The sequence below is a fragment of the Mesoplodon mirus genome (genome assembly GCF_964341445.2).
Source record: "Mesoplodon mirus genome assembly, chromosome: 18".
NCBI lineage: Eukaryota > Metazoa > Chordata > Mammalia > Artiodactyla > Ziphiidae > Mesoplodon > Mesoplodon mirus.
Window position 1 is genome coordinate 17,326,486 of NC_138994.1, and position 19,913 is coordinate 17,346,398.

The following is a 19,913-nucleotide window of genomic DNA, read 5'->3' on the forward strand; positions in this document are numbered from 1 at the left end:
AATGGGTTTTTACACTTGGTTTGTTCTAATCAGGATCCAGACAAGATTCACACTGCAATGGCACTGAAGTCTGTAATGCTTTTGACAATTGAGGCATTTACCTTGGGCTTGTGTGTTTTGGAATTATTGCTAGCAACCACATATTTGTTGGGTATTGATGTTCCAAGACAATTATTATTCAAAAAAACAATGGAACTAGACACTAAACTTTGATTGTGGGCTCTTCCCAGTAAAGCAGTGTGTTACAGATTGGTGAGCGCTGGAAGCTGCTTGTGGAGTGACAGCAGGTTTTAACTCTTAATGAATTAAATTTTCTAAATTTTTTTTTTTTTTTTGGTAAAAGAATGCTGGTGTAGTTATTGTAGTCTTTTTGTTAAACACATGCCTGTGAACTGGAGTTTTTAAAAAAGAGCGTTCTTAATTGCCTCCCCCTCCCCCTCCTTTAGGCGTCTTGGTGCTGAATTGGGGAAGTCTGTGGTTTATCAAGAGACCAATGGAGGTAAGTTAAACTTATTTCTTAAACATCCTTTGTTCTCTAAACTCTGTTTAATCGGCTGGCATGTTTTTAAAAGGCGAATGTTAATCATGTTTAACACAGAAATGAGGTTTTTTTTTTGTTTTTTTTTTTTGTTTTTTTGCGGTACGCGGGCCTCTCACTGCTGTGGCCTCTCCCGCTGCGGGGCTCAGGCTCCGGACACGCAGGCTCAGCGGCCATGGCTCTTGGGCCCAGCCGCTCCGCGGCATGTGGGATCTTCCCGGACCGGGGCACGAGCCCACGTCCCCTGCATCGGCAGGTGGACCCTCAACCAGTGTGCCGCCAGGGAAGCCCCGTGTTTCTGTTTTAACAGTTGGGGCAGAGGGCATTCCGTTCGTCCCTCTAAATCTTGACTTCTTTGCTCCTCCTTAAAAGTCTCCTTTCCTCCTGTTCCAAGATAATGCAAACATCCTATCGTTTTAGAATGAGATAAAGGAGCGATGTAGAGAGTAAGTTTTTTCTTCCATATTGTGCTGTATTTGATAAGTACTTTTTACATTTATCTGTTTCATTAGGCCATCAAATGACATTAAGTACAATCGGTACTAGATAGTAATGACTTATTTTAAAAACTTCCTTGAGTTAGTTTTATGTCTCATTTTTTTCTCTCAAGTCTTGTTGACCCTCACTGTGGGTTGGTCACCCATTTTTGCCGACGCCTGGGTTTCTGGGGAGAGCTGGAACATTAAATGATATTGCTTGAAGGCACTTGTTGATAGCCAATGTCCCAGGAATGCAGCAGCATCATAACCCCACCCCCCACCACAGTGGGTTCCAGAGTATAATGTCATCACTCATTGCGAAGACAAGTTCGTATAAAAACAATTTGGAATTATTTTTGCAGAGTTGAAGGCCTTGGATTCATGTTTTTGTACTTGCTTTTCTCTTTGCAAGGTGTAACTGTCTATGGTATCACTAGCTTAACAGGAGATAATTAAAACAAAATTGATGTTTGGGGAGCTAATAAAGCAAAGTATTGGAAGAGGGAAAGATAGTTTAATGGGTAGTAATGGAAAGCACACGTTCCCGGGGTGTGTGTAAGTTACACGTGTGTTGTAATTAACCCCCAGAAACCCTTCATCCAGCTTCCACACTCACAACTTTTAACTTGGTGACTTGAGAAATTTTCCTGCCAGGACAAGTCAGGAGATGCTGGTATTTAAAAACCTGAAGATGAGTGCAGATAGGTGAGATAGCCTATTTAACAGTAATGAATTTCCTTCATTGTGATGGCATTTGGGTTTCTCATAAATGAAGTGCTGGAGGAAAAGAGGGTGGTTTAGGGAAGACTTTTTTCTCCATCCTCCCATCCCTGTTCCAGGCCTCCTAGCTCTCTCTCATGCTGTCAAAGTAGCTTCTTAACGGGTCTTCTTACCTCCATTTTCAGCCTCTCTAGTCTGTTCTACCCACTTCCATCAGGATATTTCCAAAATGCAAACATTTTTACTTACTACTGTTTAAAACTGTATAGGCCATGGTCCAGTCTCCTTAGCAATCACGTGGGGCCCTTTGGGTTCTGAGTTCTGCCCATCTCACCTGCTTCGTCCTTCATCACGTTCATCAGCACGTCTTGTGTGCTCTGATTCAAGAATCCATCTGAAGCCTGCCTGCCTCTCACTACCTCCACTGCAGCTGCTCTGGTCCAGCCCGCCATCTGTCGCTTGCCTGGACTCCTTCAGAAGCACCTGGAGTGGCTCCCCCAAGCAGCCCTTCTTGCTTTGCCACCGTTGTCCTCACACAGTAGCCAGTGATCACACGAGTCCTCCAGTGGCTCTGCTGTCACCCCTTGGAATAAAATCCAGACTCCTGCGTGGTGTGGTCCTGGTCAGCTCCCTGACCTCCTCTCTGTCTCTCTCTCTCCTCTCTCGCTGTGTTTCCGTGCACACAGTGGCAGCCCCACTCTGCCCCACGTCTTTGCATGTTGCGTGCTCCTTGCCTCACTGTATGTTCCAGTCTACAGCGAGGCCGTCGTTTCCAGGCCTCTTTCTCTTTTATCATGGCTGGTCTTTCTCCTGCACATCGGCCTGGAGAGTTTGCCAGCCTTTGGCATTGCATTGTCTCTCCTGAGTCAGTCTTTGTCCCCTTGGTCCAGGTCCCCCACTTTGGGACCCCAACTCGGGGCCTGGAACAGAGGAGGCATTGGCCTTTGTTGAAAGAATAATAAGGATATTAACTTTTGGCCTCTTTATTCGCTGTATACTTTTCCCTAAGCATCTTGTGTTTATTTAGTGACGGATATTCTTTTCTGGACCCTGAGATTTTACGTACACTTGTTTGTTGCTTTTGCCTTCTAGTCTATTTTTGGCTTTTTCTCCCCTTAGCTTGACTGTTGTTTACATAAGTACAGGCCATTCCGAGATCTCTTAAGAATTTATTTTGGTGCGCTAAGCAAAGCATTGGTTTAGACTCACCTTTACTTCCTCCAACTGCTGCCTAATTATTGTACCGTGAAGAGCTTTTCTTCAAACTGCAGAACGTTTTTATTTTTCAGAAACAAGAGTTGAAATAAAAGAATCTGTTCGTGGCCAAGATATTTTCATTATACAGACAATACCCAGGTAAGAGCACTACTTTATTTATCTCTCTTCCTCAAAAAATCTTAGTGATGTAACTTATTATCTTTTTATATGAACAACAATTCCATTTTCTTTAAATTATAAATGTGTTTGCACATTAAATGCTTTCCAGAATACTATATGTGTACACATATATGTGTGTGGGTCTATATATGTGTGTGTGTGTGTCTCTCTCTCTATAAATGTATGTATATATATAGTCTTTTGGAATTCCTGCCATGCTTGTCACACTATACTTAACTGTTATTGTTTACTTTAAAATTTTTTTAAAATTTTATTTATTTATTTATTGGCTGTGTTGCTGCATGCGGGCTTTCTGTACTTATGGTCAGTGGGGGCTACTCTTTGTTGCGGTGTGCGGGCTTCTCATTGTGGTGGCTTCTCTTGTGGAGCACAGGCTCTAGGTGCGTGGGCTTCAGTAGTTGTGGCATGTGGGCTCAGTAGTTGTGGCTCATGGGCTCTAGAGCGCAGGCTCAGTAGTTGTGGCGCACGGGCTTAGTTGCTCCACGGCATGTGGGATCTTCCTGGACCAGGGCTCGAACCCGTGTCCCCTGCATTGGCAGGCAGATTCTTAACCACTGCGCCAGCAGGGAAGCCCCCGTTATTGTTTACTTGATCATCTTCTCCAAGCTTTAAACTCCTCAAGGACAAAAATATTCTACCTCCATTTACAGGAACCTAGGCCAGTGTCTGTCCGCTCAGCTCTCCTGGAAAGCCTTTGTTGTTGTTAAATGGTGGGTTTTATTTTGCACAGTGACCTGTCTCTAGCCTGTCTGTCACAGATACTATCTACCACTCCTTCCCTCAGGGTGGGAGGACTGGCCCTGGGGGAATCCTGGCATACCTGAGCATGAACTTCCCTGTGGGGTTATCTCCTCTCAGCCCCTCACTGGGAATGGGGTCGATAGATCACGAGTGTCTTTGAAAAATCCAGACCTTCACATCTTGATCGGTTTAGATTCCTGAGGCTGTGTTAGTAATAAACACGGCACTGGTTGCCAGCAGGGTGCGGATGCTTTACACGGATCATTTTTAATCCTTATGTGTCAGTCCTACATGGCAGCTCTTGTTGGCCTCTGTGATACTGTGATTTATGATAAGAAATATGTATCTGGTCTTCCTTTCCTGGCACAGAGCTCCTAAAACCCTTGGAATATCCTAAGTGATAAGAGCAGTAAAGGTATCTTTCGTTATTCAGAACAAGCCCCTTTCAGTTACACCTGAGTTATGTGAGTGAGGTGATTTTTGGAAAGCCCCTGGATAAACACAGGATGGGGGCTGGTTGCCAGGGTAACCAACCTTGTGGTTAGAGGGTTGGTACTTTCAGCCCAGCCCCCCTGACCTCCGGAGAGGGGAGAAGGGCTGGAAGTTGAATCAGTCGCCAGTGGCCAATGATTTGATCATTTGTGCCTGTATAATGAAGCCTCCATAAAAAACTGAAAGGACTGGGTTCGGAGAGCTTCTGGGTTGGTGAAGATGTGGAGGTGCTAGGGTGTGGTACACCCAGAAAGGGCGTGGAAGCTCTGCACCCCTTGCCCTATACCTCGCCCTGTGCACCTCCCCCATCTGGCTGTTCCTGAGTTACATCCTTGATAGTAACCTGGTAATCTAGTGAGAAAACTGTTTTTCTGAGTTTTATTTATTTATTTATTGGCTATGCCACGAGGCATGCGGGATCTTAGTTCCCCACCTGGGGATAGAACCTGTGCCCTCTGCAGTGGAAGCACGGAGTCTTAACCACTGGACTGCCAGGGAAGTCCCTGAGGTATTTTTTGCCTTTTTCTTTTTTTTTTTTTTTTACTTTGCTCTAGCAAATTAATCGGAGCTGAGGAGGGGGTCATGGGAACCTCTGATTTACAGCGGGTTGGTCAGAAGCATAGGTGACAGCCTGGGCTTGCCCATGTCTGAAGTGAGGAAGGGGGCAGTCTTACTGGGCCCTTACCCTGTGGGATCTGATGCTTTGTCCAGGCAGAGAGTGTCAGAATTGAGTTGAATTGTAGGATACCCAGCTGGTGTCCCGAGATTCCGAGAATTACCTACGTGTGGGAAAATCCCCACACATTTGGTGACCAGAAGTATTCAGTGTTGTAAATGTACAGAGAAGGGAAAAAATTTTTCCTTACAGCCTCCTGTGAAGGGATTGAGAAAACGGGGTCTGAAGGAAACTGAGGACCACGGGGTCATGGAGTGAGTAATCTGAACCCTGGTATAACAGAGTTCCCTGTACACTGGTAACTGCTAGATACTAAGTATTTTAATACTTTTTTCTGATCATGAAGAATAATGTTCATCTCTGCAAACACAGGCAGTATAGAAATGTGTATCAGAAAATAAAAATTCCCCAGCCCTCTGAGATAACTAAATACCTGGTTGTTCCTCTTTATTTGATAATGTGCATACAAATTTAGGCTCCATAATTCAGGTGAGCCTCAAAACCAAAATAAAAGTAATTTTAATTTATCTGCATGGTTCAAGTTTCAAAAGGGTGTATGATGAGCCCTGCCTCTGCCATCAGCCACCCTGCTTCCCTCCCTGGATATGGCAAGTGTTATCAGGTTCTTAAGCATTCTTTTCAGAGACTCTGTGTGCTCAAGCAGTTGCTTATATGTTTTTCTTCATTTTTACATAGAAAGAGTCTAATAGGGAATTCCCTGGCGGCCCAGTGATGAGGACTCTGTGCCTCCAGTGCAGGGTTCTGTCCCTGGTCAGGGAACTGAGATCCCACAGGCCCAGCGGTGCTGCCAAAAAAAAAAAAAAGGAACCTAGAAAAATGGTACAGATGAACCGGTTTGCAGGGCAGAAACTGAGACACAGATGTAGAGAACAAATGTATGGACACCAAGCGGGGAAAGTGGCGGGCGGGGGGGTGGGTGGGATGACTTGGGAGATTGGGATTGACACGTATACACTAATACGTATAAAATGCATACTTAATAACCTACTGTATAAAAAAAAATAAAACTCAGAAATTCAAAAACAAAAAAAAGCATGTAAGTTACCTCTAAATTGATAAGTTAGCAATGATTCTAATATCTACCTAAAGTTTACTCAGAAATTATTCTTCTTCCCAAAAGAAAAAGACAGTTATAAAATAACCATACCTGTAGCCACATCAATTATGTTAACGTTTTATAAATACGAATTTTGTAGATTTGACTACATCATAATCACTGAAAAAATATAATTATTTAAAAATATTTCACTTAGTCAAAAAATTTTCCTACATTGAGGTCTTCTTTGCCTAGATGTACTTAATTCTGAAATGCTTCATCCACTTGTAAATATTTTCTTTTAGATCAGTTAATCAATATACTTAACATGCAGTAAAAAAAAAATGTCTAATACGCTTTGCTGAACTTAAAGCATTGTACTCTATCAATACAGAAAGAGCTACCTTATCTTTAAAAGATTCTAATTTTGAAACAATCACAAACTTCCAGAAAACTAGCCTGTGCTGTGCAGCCACTTTAGACAGAGTTGCTAGCCTGGTGCCTCACCACCCCAAACACTTCAGCGTGTAGTTCCTACAAACAAGGGCTTTCTCTTATACAGCCACAGTGCCACCGTCAGAATCAGGATACTGAGACCTCTGTGTTGTCACCACCTAAGCCTCAGACCCCATCCCCGTGTCATCTGCTGTCCCCCAGGCCTCTTCCTGGCACAATGAGCCAGTTGAGGCTCAGGTAGCACTTAGTTGTCTGTGTCGTGTCTTCTGGACAGTCTGGAACCATCCCTCCGTCTTTCCTTGACTTTCAAAACTTTGTCACTTTTGAAGACGACACTTTGGCCAGTTTCTTTTGTCGAATGACCCTCAGTTTAGGTTTGCCATATTTCATTATGGTGGGATTCAGTGGAGCTGTGTTCCCATCTTGTCTTCTGCGGCTTCATACTGTGTTCTGTGGACCCACCGAAGCTTATTCCTCCTGTCGCATATGCTGTGTCTCTAGTCTTGTGCTTGCCAACTGCGGGACATCCTGTATGTGCGTCACATTGCCCGTGTTTAAGGTGTGTCTCTACGAAGATTCCAAGAAATGCGATTGCTGGGTGTGAGGATCCATGCATTTGTAGTATTGATAGATGTGGCTGCATCGATAGACACTTGAAATATTTGTGGTATCGATAGATAATTGCATATTGCCCTCCATGGAGGATCTACTAATTTATGTTTCCTCCAGCAATTTTGGTTTTGTTCTGTTTGTCTCCTGGTGACGGGAATCTTTTTGCCCCACGCTTTTGTTTGACACCTGCACCTTAGGAATGAGGGGAAAGCCTGAGGGGCTTGCGTAGCCCTAGAACATGTGTAGTCAGAGAGCTTTGACACTCCCCTTGGCTGCTCCCTGGACTTCTGTGCTTATCCTGGTTTTTGTTGGTGGTGAATGGTAAGGTTGCATTGTCACCACTTCTTTTTTTTTTTTAACCTCTGAATTCTTGAGTTCCTTAGGGTATAGGACAGAGCTGCAGGTGACCCTAGATCCTTGGCTTGGCCTCCTTAGACTACTGAGAGCCTTTTACTAGTTTATTGAGGGAGAGAGAACAGAACCTCGACCTTTGTAGCCATAGACGGGCCACCTTTGTCACTCATCCTCCAGGAAATTTGGGGGTCTGACTCCAAAGGCAGTGGTGGTCAGTGAAGTCTCTTTACTCTACCCTAACTGAATTTATGGCAGCAAAAGGACATGTGTCCTGTCAGGAACTGTTTATCTTTAAGGAATCTTAGCCATAATTCACAGGTCTGCACCTCAGCCTGGAATTTGAGCTCTGACTTTGAACTCATCTCTAGGACAAGAGTTAACTTGGTCGTGGTCAGTTGTGTGCCAGCACATGAACAGCTGTGCTCTTGGTAGCTTTGTTCTGTTCCGTGCAATCAGGAATCATCCCTGAGTTAGGGGAGGAACTAAGAGGTTATGACCTTGTCATGTCAGAGACCCCATTGTGTCAGATAGTCCTGGATGCCGTTAGTGACCGGGGACTTGATGAGCTGCCTTCCTGCTGTGTGTGTAGACAGCTGACGTCCAGCTGTTGGAGAGCCAGGGTGTTGACCAGTCTTCATTTTCATGATGAGCTGGGATGGTCGAGGCTTTGATGCCTTTGTGAAAGTATAATCTTTTCCAATCAATTTCTTAATCATAGGATTGACTTAGCAAGACCGAATTTAAAAAATTTTTTTATATTGGAGGGTAGTTGATTTACAATGTTGTGTTAGTTTTTGCTGTATAGCAAAGTGAGTCAGTTTTACATACACATATATCCACTTTTTTTTAGATTCTATTCCCATATAGGTCATTATAGAGTATTGAGTAGGTCCCTGTGCTATTCAGTAGGTTCTTATTAATTATCTATTCTATACGTAGTAGTGTGTATATGTCAAGGACCAAATGTTTTTATAGTACCTCTCTGAGGCTATCGAGTATTCTAATTTCTTTACTTTTATTATGAATTCAGGAAGTAGGGAAGAGATATAATAATAATAGTAATAGCAGACTTTGCCCTGGCTGGTGTGTGAAGTTGGTGACATGTGTGAGGCTGAAGGGCTTCAGGTGGATCATCCCCTCCACCAGTCACCACCCTCTGAGGCAGGTGTCATCATCACCCCCTTTTATGTCCTCTAACCACAGATTTCCACACTGGGGTATCATTGTGCACTTGCTAATGCATGTAGGGTAGAGGGACAGCTATATCCATAATTTCCTTTTTGTTACAATACATCTCCCTCCCTAGTTTTAGTTCAGACTTCTTTAACACGTCATAAACAGTATAAGTTCACAGTCTATTGGCACAACAAAATAACGCTCACTATTTTTTTTTTTTTTTTAAACGCTCACTATTAACAGCCCTGTCCTGGGATCTTGAGACAGCTTGTGGTTAGTCTTCTTTGTGACAAGAAGTTGTGCTTTATCTAATTCTTGGTTTCCATATCTCATGGTAACCAAGAATGCAGTAGAAATATTTAGTACATGCAGTTTAGAGTGATCCTGGGGCAGTAACACATACGGAACTTTACACTGTGCAGGTGTTTTCCAGGGAAAGGACAAATTAATGTGGAAAAATGAGTTGGTTAATGGCTAATTGGGAAACATTTGTAGTTTTTTCTTCCCATTTGTGCTTAGGATACTCGAAAATTTGAACAAAGGAAGAGGTAGGGAGCAGTCCATGGAGTTGCAGCAGAGAAAGTGAATCTTGTAGAATAACCTTGACAGCAATTTTACACACTTACTGGAAAGGTTTCCTTTTGAAGGAGCAGCACAGATATACATGGTGCTTTTGGAAACCAGAGCCCTGTCCTGAAGATGGTGCAATTCCCTTGTGTGTACTTGTTTTGAGATTATTGAGAAGCTATAATTGTCTTCCTTGTGAAACCATGCACCTCAGATTGGGACTTGAACCCACGTGCCGGGACTCGAACCCAGCCAAAACCCATGGTCTTCCAACTGAGATCACACATCTGGTTTTAGGACTTAATGAAGTTCAGGTTCCTTCCTTCCTTCCTTCCTTCCTTCCTTCCTTCCTTCGGTCTTCGTTTCTGTGCGAGGGCTTTCTCTAGTTGCGGCAAGTGGGGGCCACTCTTCATCACGGTGCGCGGGCCTCTCACTATCGCGGCCTCTCTTGTTGCAGAGCACAGGCTCCAGGTGCACAGGCTCAGTTATTGTGGCTCACAGGCCCAGTTGCTCCGCAGCATGTGGGATCTTCCCAGACCAGGGCTTGAACCCATGTCCCCTGCACTGGCAGGCAGACTCTCAACCACTGCGCCACCAGGGAAGCCCCCGAAGTTCAGGTTCTTGATGTCTCGTTGCAGAAAGAATTCAGTGAGAGACAAAGTGATAGGTAAGATGTAGATTTATTTAGAGAGAAACACACTCCACAGACAGAGTGTGGACCATCTCAGAAGGTGAGAAAGGCACCAGGGTCTGGGCTTGTCAGTTTTTATAGGGGTGGGTAATTTCATAGGCTAATGAGTGGGAGGAGTATTCCAGCTATTTCAGGAAGGGGCGGGGACTTCCAGGAATAGGGCCACTGCCCACTTTTTGATCCTTTTGGTCAGTCTTGGAATTGTCATGGCGCCTGTGGGTGTGTCATTTAGCTTGCTGATGTGTTACAGTGAGCGTATACTGAGGCTCAAGGTCTAGTGGAAGTTGACTTGCCCGCCATCTTGGACCCATTTGGTTCTAATCAGTTTCTGTCATATCCTCAGGCTATGTCATGCTTTCAACGGTTATGCCCTGCCCCCTTCCCTCCTGTTTCACCTGTGGTTCAGTTTGGTGGTATCAAAGCAAAAACATCCTCACCTTGTGGTTCCTGTATCTCTTAGGATGACGGGGATTGGAGAGGAAAAATTTGGAGAAAGGACAAAGAATGTCTGTGTGTGTGTATCCCATAAAAAGGATTATTGGGTTTGTCACAATAAACTATTTTATTGCTGACTACAGAATATTTTAGTGACAACTAAATTTCGTTAATTTAGCAGGGAATTTAGTTTTTTAGTACTCTCTGCTATAAATGGTTATATAGATTATTAGTAAAGCAAAGCACACAACCTAAAAGTTGCAGGTTAAGTTTTATTTGGGGACCTTACTGAGGACTGTAGCCCGGAGCCAGTCACTCAGATGGCTCTGAGAAACTGCTCCAAAGAGGTAAGGGAGGAGCCAGGATGTATATGAGGTTTTTGCTGGAAAAAAACCATGTACTGGAACATCACAAGATTACCGCTGATCACAAAGAACAGACATCTCAAGTTAATGATTTTAGATGCAAGGATCTGGGGTCACTGAAATTATTCCTTAGATAGGCATCTTTCTATCTAGGGCAGGTATCCAAAGCACACAATGCTGCTTATTCTCCTCCATCCCGAATTCCCCTCGGGGCTTGCCTTCAGTGGACAACTGCAGTGGCAAGTGGCTTGATCCTGGTTGAATTGGGATGGCAGGCAGCATCCTTTGTTTACTGGAATGGCAGGGAACATCCCTGTGCACAAGGCGAAGGAGTGTATCTTACAGATTTTTCTATTGAGGAGGAGAGGATGTTACCTAAAGTACTAAGGCTGATTTTAGACAAACAGAACAAAGCTTAGACATTGAAATGAGTTCAGTCGCCTTTAGAGCCGATGTCCTGAGATATAATATAGACCTTTTTCTGGTGCTGCCGTTGTTCAGAATTTCTTCGGCATTCACCTTCTGGTTGTATCTCAGGAAGGACCGAATGCAGGCGATGTGTAGGGCAAGGTATGCAGGAAGGGATGGAGCTCTCACGCCACTCTCCCCAGTCTCTACACGGTCTCCAACCTGGAAGCTCTCTGAACCCCCCCCCACCCCCATTTGGCTTTTTACTGAGGCTTCATTACATAGGTATGATTGATGATATCGTTAGCCTTAGGCGATTGTTTCAACCTCCAGAGGTCATGGGGATGGGACTGAAAGTTCAACCCCTCTAATCACGTGGTTTGTCTCCCTGGCAACCAGTCCCCTCCTTTAGGTGCAGTCCCAAAGTCTCCCCCTTCACATAACTAAAGACACCTTTATTCCTCTCGAGGCTTAGGAAATTCCAAAGGTTTTAGAAGGGAGCTTGGTGCCCGAAATGGGAACCAAATACATATTTCTTATTATAAATCACAATATCACAGGGTGGTACTCAAGGAGTTTCAAAATGTACTGAGCATTGGAACTAAGTAAAATAGATATGAAGCTTACAAAGTGTTTTTTTGGAGGACAATTTTCATGTTTATGTTACAAGTTCTAGTATGGTGATGTAACATAAGAAGAGGCATTAAAAGAACATTACAGCTTATTTGCTGCAGGGGATTCATTGTTGGAGGTGGGGACGGGGTAAATCGTACTCCATGACCTGTTCTCAGTACTTGCATCTGTGGTGTTGGTCTGTCTTTGCAATTTTAATTGATAGGTATAGACCATGTCTGTTTCTTTAACTCTCATTTTTGTCTATCGAAAATGAGAGAGCAGTCAGGGCTGAGTTTAATATAAGATGTGATAGTCTTAGGGCAGAGAAAAATAGTTGGTAAACAGTTAAGATTGTCCTACTTAGATACAAAGACTACAGGCACTAGCCAGGATGTACTTGGAACAGTCTTAGGGAACAGATAAACAAAGCAGAGGCCGCCAGCCAATTTCTCTTCGCCCTGCTAGCCCACAAAATAACTGCTTGGTATCCAATTTGTCCAGTGTCCCTCAGTGAATGGGTAAAGCCGTTGTGACAAAGGCCCTTTTGTTGCCTTCCCTTCCTGACCAATAAGGGGTGGGGCGGGGGAGGCTTTCCTTAGCCTCGGGCTAGAGAATGTTGACTCCCTTGGCACAGGGCATTAGGAAGAGGAAAAAGTAAAAAATAAAAACCTCAGGAGAAAAATTAGTAATTAGCGGAAAGAAAGTTACTCTGAAATCAAGGCTCCTCCAAAACTGTTCCTGTTGTTACATTAATGTCTTACCATCTGGCCTTCCCTTGTGTGCTATCCAAACCTCGTGTTGTGTGGTTGTGTCTTATAAATGCTATCACAAAGCCAGCTAGAAACCCATGACCCAGATAGATACTCTTCCAGGATCTGTTTAATTAACTTCAACAGTTATTGTTGGCATTGGGATCTGGTGTAAGAAACCACCAGGTCCAGTGGAGCTTTTATAATGCCACACATTGCATCACACAAGTGGAAGGTTAAGAAAGCTCTAATTTTATTTCTAACGTTGACAAGCAGTCTATATATGGAAGAGGCCTTTGCTACGGTGTATATGATGCCTGTTGTTTAGATATGGACTCCTGAGTTACCTATATTCTGTCCTCTGAGTACTGTGCAGGCTTCCAGCTCAACCAGCAGAGCCCACAAGGCATCAGTGTAGATGATCCGTGTGGGAAGGGAAGCTCTCCCCTCTGGAATGAAGGATAAGTGTTTGGGAAGGGGAACATTCTTAGGTGAGTTAGCTGTGCTCCTTGGGACAGATGATTACAAGGGTGATCCCGGGGCGGGTTTCTGGCCTTCCCCCACATGAGGTCAGCCTTGCTTACCCTGTTATCTCCCCACCTGACACACCTAACACAGTGCCTGGTGCAAGGTGCTCAATAAATATTTGTTGAATTGATGACCCAGGATGAAAACTGTTGAAAAGTGCTGAAAATCGACCAAATATTATGAATTCCTAAGTACCTTGGAGGTGTTTGATAAGTGTTTTATTTATTTATTTTTTAAAATTTATTTTATTTATTTTTATTTTTGGCTGTGTTGGGTTTTCGTCACTGCGCACACGCTTTCTCTAGATACAGCAAGCAGGGGCTACTCTAGGTTGTGGTGCGTGGGCTTCTCATTGCAGTGGCTTCTCTTGTTGCAGGGCACGGGCTCTAGGCTCGCGGACTCAGTAGCTGTGGCTCGCGGGCTCTAGAGTACAGGCTCAGTAGTTGTGGCTCACTGGCTTAGTTGCTCCGCGGCATGTGGGATCTTCCTGGACCAGGGCTCGAACCCGTGTCCCCTGCAATGGCAGGTGGATTCTTAACCACTGTGCCACCAGGGAAGCCCTTGATAAGTGTTTTGTCCTGATTATACCAAAAGGTCGTGTGTCCTCTGACCTTTTGATGGCAGACTTGGGGCATTATTAATTTGGGAGCACGAGGGAGAAGAATGTACCACTTTATTTCAGAGGAAGGAAATGGCAGCTGGAAAGTAACGTCACCTGTCAGCAATGCAAAAGGCATGTCTAGGTTGACAACTGCATCTTGAAGTTGAGCCCAGAATCAACTCTGCCTACCCCGTGGGAGAAACAAACATAGAAACTTTTGACAGAATCTTGAAATAGTTGTGAAAAATCGAAACTACAAAGGAGAGGTTGGAAGTTCCACCAGTTGAACGTGGGTGTGGAAAACATTGTCAGAGTGAAAGGATGTCTTTGCATCGCTCACTCCAGGGGCACAGGTGTAAACATAAACTGGAAGAGACTGGGAGAAAATGGCCTGACTGTCCTTCGAGCTAAAAAGCATTTCATGATGAGTATTTCATTCCACCACTTATTCAACAAGCATTTATTAAGTCTCTGCTATGTTGATGGCAGGCTTTCCATTTTGCTGCAGATCAGATAATTCAGAAACTGTATAATCTGAAGAGCCTATTCCTCACTTGGGTGGGGACTAGGACGTGACAAATGATCTTCTTTATCTGGGGAAGGCAAGGGAGATACACTCCTGATGCAAAAGAGAGGCTGTTTGAAGACACTTGGATAATCCAAAGAGGAGTAGGAGGAGGCTAGAGAGAGAGGGTAGAGCTTTGGAAGGTCATCCGGAAGGATTTCAAGGCCCTTAACTTTAAGGGCAGAGGCCACCTTATGCTTTTTTTTTTTTTTTTTTAGTAAATTTATTTATTTTATTTTTGGCTGCATTGGGTCTTCATTGCTGCGCGCGGGCTTTCTCTAGTTGCGGTGAGCGGGGGCTACTCTTCATTGCAGTGCACGGGCTTCTCATTGCAGTGGCTTCTCTGTTGCGGAGCATGGGATCTAGGCGCACGGGCTTCAGTAGTTGTGGCACTCAGGCTTCATAGTTGTGGCTCACGGGCTGTAGAGCACAGGCTCAGTAGTGGTAGCACATGGGCTTAGTTGTTCCACGGCATGTGGGATCTTCACGGACCAGGGCTCGAACCCGTGCCCCCTGCATTGGCAGGCGGATTCTCAACCACTGCACCACCAAGCAAGTCCCCACCTTTTGCTTGATCAGCCTTGGCAAAGGGTTAGCAGTCAGCATTCGTTAAAATTTGGAAATAGCCTTACCTTTGAATACCTTTCAGATTCATATTTTCTTGTCTATCTGGGTAATCTTTGTTAGGAATCTGTGTATCTCAAGGAAAGAAGGGATGGGGGAGGTATTTGGAAATTAAGTTCCAAAATCTCCCCACCCCTCCCCCTTCTCCCCACTCCCAAAAGAAAAAAAAAGAGACCAAATTCTTTATGGTTACTGCAGCTAAATACAAGGGCGGGTGGGTTTCCCTTGGTGTTCCCAGGAAAACAAGGTGCTAGCACTCTGGCCCGAGTTCAGGTCCCGGGGATGGTGCCAGCAGGTGTGGGTTCACTCTGGTCGTCAGCAGTCACTGCCTGCTTCACCTGCCGCTCTGGTGACCGTGTCACTGACAGAAGATCCAGGCAAAGGTGAAAGTGGATGACCTTGTGTGAATTTAAATAACCTCACATGAAAACTGGAACTCAGACAGCTATAAAGAGGAGTTAATAAGCTTTCTCCTCTATTCAGGAAGTGCCGTCATAAGCTAGCGTGATGATCCACGTAACGTCATTCTTGGCAGCCCAGGTCAGATTGCTGAGGTTGAGATCTTTTTTTTTTTTTTGCGGTACGCGAGCCTCTCACTGTTGTGGCCTCTCCCGTTGCGGAGCACAGGCTCCGGATGCGCAGGCTCAGAGGCCATGGCTCACGGGCCCAGCCGCTCCGCGGCATGTGGGATCCTCCCGGACCGGGGCACAAACCCGTGTCCCCTGCATCGGCAGGCGGACTCTCAACCACTGCGCCACCAGGGAAGCCCTGAGGTTGAGATCTTTGCCAGGAGTTAATAAATGAAATTAATCCAAAAGTGCAAATCTCTTCTGTTTCAGAGACGTGAATACAGCCGTGATGGAGTTACTGATCATGGCTTATGCACTGAAGACCGCGTGTGCCAGGAATATTATCGGCGTCATCCCCTACTTCCCCTACAGCAAGCAGAGCAAGATGAGGAAGAGGGGCTCCATCGTATGCAAGCTCCTGGCGTCCATGCTGGCGAAAGCCGGTGAGTGTGGCCATCACCCCGGGACCCCGTGCCGTTGCTTGGGACTGTCCCCTGTGCCAGATTAGTCCATACCGCAGGTAGCTGGTTGGGGACCTGTTTTCTCTGAGTGTTGTTCAGTAGCTACTTAGGCTTGCTTCCGTTTGCAGAGTTCTGCTTAGGGATAAGTGAGCTTAGGTGTCAATTCTTTTTCTGTTCTCTTTGTCCTCCTTCAGAGTGACCTTGTCTGCTTCAGGGCTTACTTCTCTCATCTTGGACTTTTTCCGCATTCCACCTTCTTTTCCATTTCATCTTATCATCGAAACTTCAGCTGGCGGTCTTGGCATTCGGATGTGATCTTTTGAGTTTCAAGTCTAGATTTATTTAAACCTTAGCTAAATTCTATTGATGTACATAATAGTAAAACTGGATTTTTCCTTTACTACTTCTTCAGCTTATATACTCTTTTTTTTCCCCCTCCCCGATTGTCTCTGTACAGCAGATCATTTTCATTGTGTGTTTGTGTAGTGGTGACGTACTTTATGGCCTCTAAATCAAATGTAATAGCCCTTTACAATTAATGGGATTTTATTTGCCGCATGTTTATTTAAAAACTCAAATATATATCTGAGTCCTGAGAAACACATTTGAATTCCATTCTCTATAAAAATGTGTAATGTTTTTGGAAAGAACAAATAATTCTGCTTCTTCGCCCTGGAAATTTTTCAGTGACTTTGGCCATTTGCCATGTATTTATATGTGTACCTTTTTTTTGCTTAGCACTGTTGATTATAAGAGTATGTTTTCATTGTTTTTCTGTACTTGACCCATTCTCTTCGGACATATACACATGTTTCCAAACTCTTCAGTGTCTTATCATTGTGTTTGTGGATTTCTTTCCTTCTAGTATATATATAACTTGGCTTTTGCTTTCCTATTTCTTCTGCCTTAATCCACAGTCCTTTAACATTTCTTCCTAAATTCTTTAATCAGGGCCTATTTTTTACATCTATTTTTGCTCCAGTATTTAATTCCATGTTTATATTTTTGCTTCTACCTGATTTTTCTTTTCCCAGTGTTCAGGCCTAAGCCGATGATTATAGTAGAGGAGAGTGCTGTTTTTTAGTTTTAGTGTTTTAGTCCATGTGGTAGGTCATAGGCTCCTTTACTTTAGGCTTAACATTGTCTTTAGCTCATTACGTTTTGTTAAGATTGCAAATAAGGTCTATAACAAACATGCTTGTTCCCAGCACCCCCCTGCCTTCAGTCTTCCATTAGGAAAGAGGCATTGGGCTTCTAGTTTGTGTCCACTGTAGCCGTTAACTTGTAGGGGTGAACTTTGTAATTTTTTGTTTTAAAATTTCAGGTTTAACTCACATTATCACTATGGATCTTCATCAAAAGGAAATACAAGGCTTTTTCAGCTTTCCTGTGGACAACCTTAGAGCCTCACCTTTCCTGCTTCAGTATATCCAGGAAGAAGTGAGGAGCATCAGCAAATACCCCATTGTCCTCAAAAGAGACCCTATGTAGTTCTTCTCTGGTACCAGATTTCAATATTGAAAGGCACATCCAATGATCAAATGATCTTTCCCTTAAGTCTTAATGCCTGAGGCAGTCAGATAAGGTCAGCATTTAGGCACAGAGGATAGTATTTTTTAAAGAAATTAAAAATGGATTTCCTTCTAAGTATCTTTAGCAATTTGCTTATATTTTCTAAAATGAAGGTTTTAGGAATTAATTATTTTTATCTTCTTGATGTAGCAGACTTTGGCAATGGTGCTAATTGATAAGGGTTAAAAAATGTTAAAATGAGTGAATGAAATTCTAGCTTGTTTGTTTGCTAGTATGGATCATTGTTATAAGAGGAAAAAAATGTATTGCCAGCACCCAGGTGTTATTTTTTTGATACCTTTTCAGTATTTTCTTATTTTTCCTCCAAATCTAGATTCCAAATTATAGAAATGCAGTCATCGTAGCTAAGTCTCCTGATGCTGCAAAAAGGTAAATAAGCCAGACATTTATACACATCCCTTTTGGGTGTTTCAGAATCCGAGGTCTGTCTTAATACGGCTTGTGAAAACTCATCAGCTCCAGCTCTCCCCCAAATCATTGTCATGCCCCAAACCACAGCCTTACCTCTAGTTTCCAAACAACACGAGCATTTCTCGGAGTTACTCATTTTTCCCCTGGGAGAAAATGAAGCTCTTCCTTCAAGTTCTCAGGAAAAGGAAAACAGGAAGACTGTGAGCGCCTTTGAGACAGTGGTTTTTGAGACCTTTTTGAACAGAGTTCTTCTGAAGATGAGGGACTTCCATGGCGGTCCAGTGGTTTTAAGACACCGTGCTTCCACTGCAGGGGGCACGGGTTCGATTCCTGGTTGGGGAACTAAGATCCAGCATGCCTTGAGGTGCAGCCAAAAAATAGGGGAAAAAAACAAAACAAACAAAAAAACCCTGAAGATGAGTGTGACACTGTTGGACAAAGGGTAGAACCAAAATGATCTAGAATCAGATACCAGCCCACATCCCATTTCGAGTGGCCTCTTGAGGTATTTACATTCCGGCCTGGGCCGCACTTCCTGATTTGTAGAAGTAATTCCTTTGCATATCCATAAAAGGTTGAATGATATTTTCATTCCGTGGTTAACAAAATGATGAAAAAGCAGCGTTTGGGTTTTCCTTCCCATGAACCTCACCCTTTCCCGTTATCTTCCTCTTAGGGCCCAGTCGTACGCAGAGAGGCTGCGCCTGGGTTTAGCTGTGATCCACGGGGAGGCTCAGTGTGCAGAGCTGGACATGGATGACGGCCGTCATTCTCCCCCGATGGTCAAGAACGCGACTGTCCACCCTGGGCTGGAATTGCCATGTAAGATCAGCTCTGTGGTTTTATTCTATTTGTAAATGGAAGAAAGTTTTGAATAGTATGAATGCCTAGGAGTTAATTCCTATGTAGATGCTGTTGTGGTATTTTTAAATAATTGAATGGTATTATGTTGATTTTGCCTTTTGTCAAAGATTTGGTTACACACTTTTGTAGACTAGGTAAGGACAATTGAGCTAATCTGGGCAGCACTTGGCGTTCAGAGAGTGAAATAATTTTAGCTTTAGTAAAAATGTTGTATGTGTAGTGGTGTGAAATCTTAAGCTTTTATATTTTGGTAAGATGGATGATAGCAACCATTGATCACATATCAGGCTTTGGTGATCAGATAACTTTAGCACTTAATTTAGTGATGTAGCCCTTTGACCTGATGCCTGACTAATTTATTTTAATCCAATAGAGTGGAAGCTATTTACTTCAGTGGACTTTTGAGTGACAATAACAAGCATTCTATGCTGGAAGATATATCATGGGTTTTAGAGGAAGAAGAGTATTTCTTTTTAAAATCTGTATCTACTTGCCATGCCTCAGAAAGATACAGACTAATATGCTGGGAAAATATTAGCATGGTTACACCGCAGACAGTTTATTTCAGACAGGCTCCTGTCTAAGGTATAAACATTACAATTTTTTTTTCCCCATTCTATAAAATTTCCACTGCTCTGTTTTCAACTTTGGAGGTTTTTATTATAAGAGAAACAAGTAATATACTCTTTAAATTTTTAGTGTCACAGCATTTTTTTTTGAGATTTTCATAATTAAAGTTCTTGAGTAGGGAATACATTCACATATTTCAAAATTCAAAAAGTATAAAATCCTTTATGGTGAAAAACCTTTCCACCCACCCACCTCCCCCCTCTCCTGCAGCTACTCTGATCTCCAGTGTGGTTGGTTTCTTGTGTATCCATTTAGAGCTTTTATGCAAATACAAGCAAATTCCCTCATTTTCACGCAAACAGTTAGTTGTATGTTATACATCGTTCTGCCCCTTGCTTTTTTCATTCAGTAGCTCGTTCTCAGTCCATACAGATTTCTGTCTTTACAGTTTCATAGTATACTGTTTTATGGATATGCCATAATTTATTTAACCAGTCCCCTGTTGATGCACTTATTTTTTTTTCCCAACCTTTGGGTATAAAAAACAAGGCTCCAATAGTAATAAACGTCTGTTGGGAATTCCCTGGCGGTCCAGTGG

At 43.4% G+C, this 19,913-nt stretch overlaps 1 protein-coding gene across 1 annotated transcript in view; it reads left to right on the forward strand.

The window, feature by feature from the left end:
- The window catches only part of PRPSAP1 (phosphoribosyl pyrophosphate synthetase associated protein 1), a 30,976-nt gene that overhangs the window by 2,671 nt on the left and 8,392 nt on the right, over positions 1-19,913 (forward strand). Inside the window, exons 2-7 of the mRNA XM_082605518.1 lie at positions 447-499; positions 3,027-3,093; positions 15,687-15,859; positions 17,202-17,317; positions 17,784-17,839; positions 18,558-18,703. Coding sequence (XP_082461644.1) covers positions 447-499; positions 3,027-3,093; positions 15,687-15,859; positions 17,202-17,317; positions 17,784-17,839; positions 18,558-18,703 — 611 coding nt within the window. The remainder of the gene's footprint in view (positions 1-446; positions 500-3,026; positions 3,094-15,686; positions 15,860-17,201; positions 17,318-17,783; positions 17,840-18,557; positions 18,704-19,913) is intronic.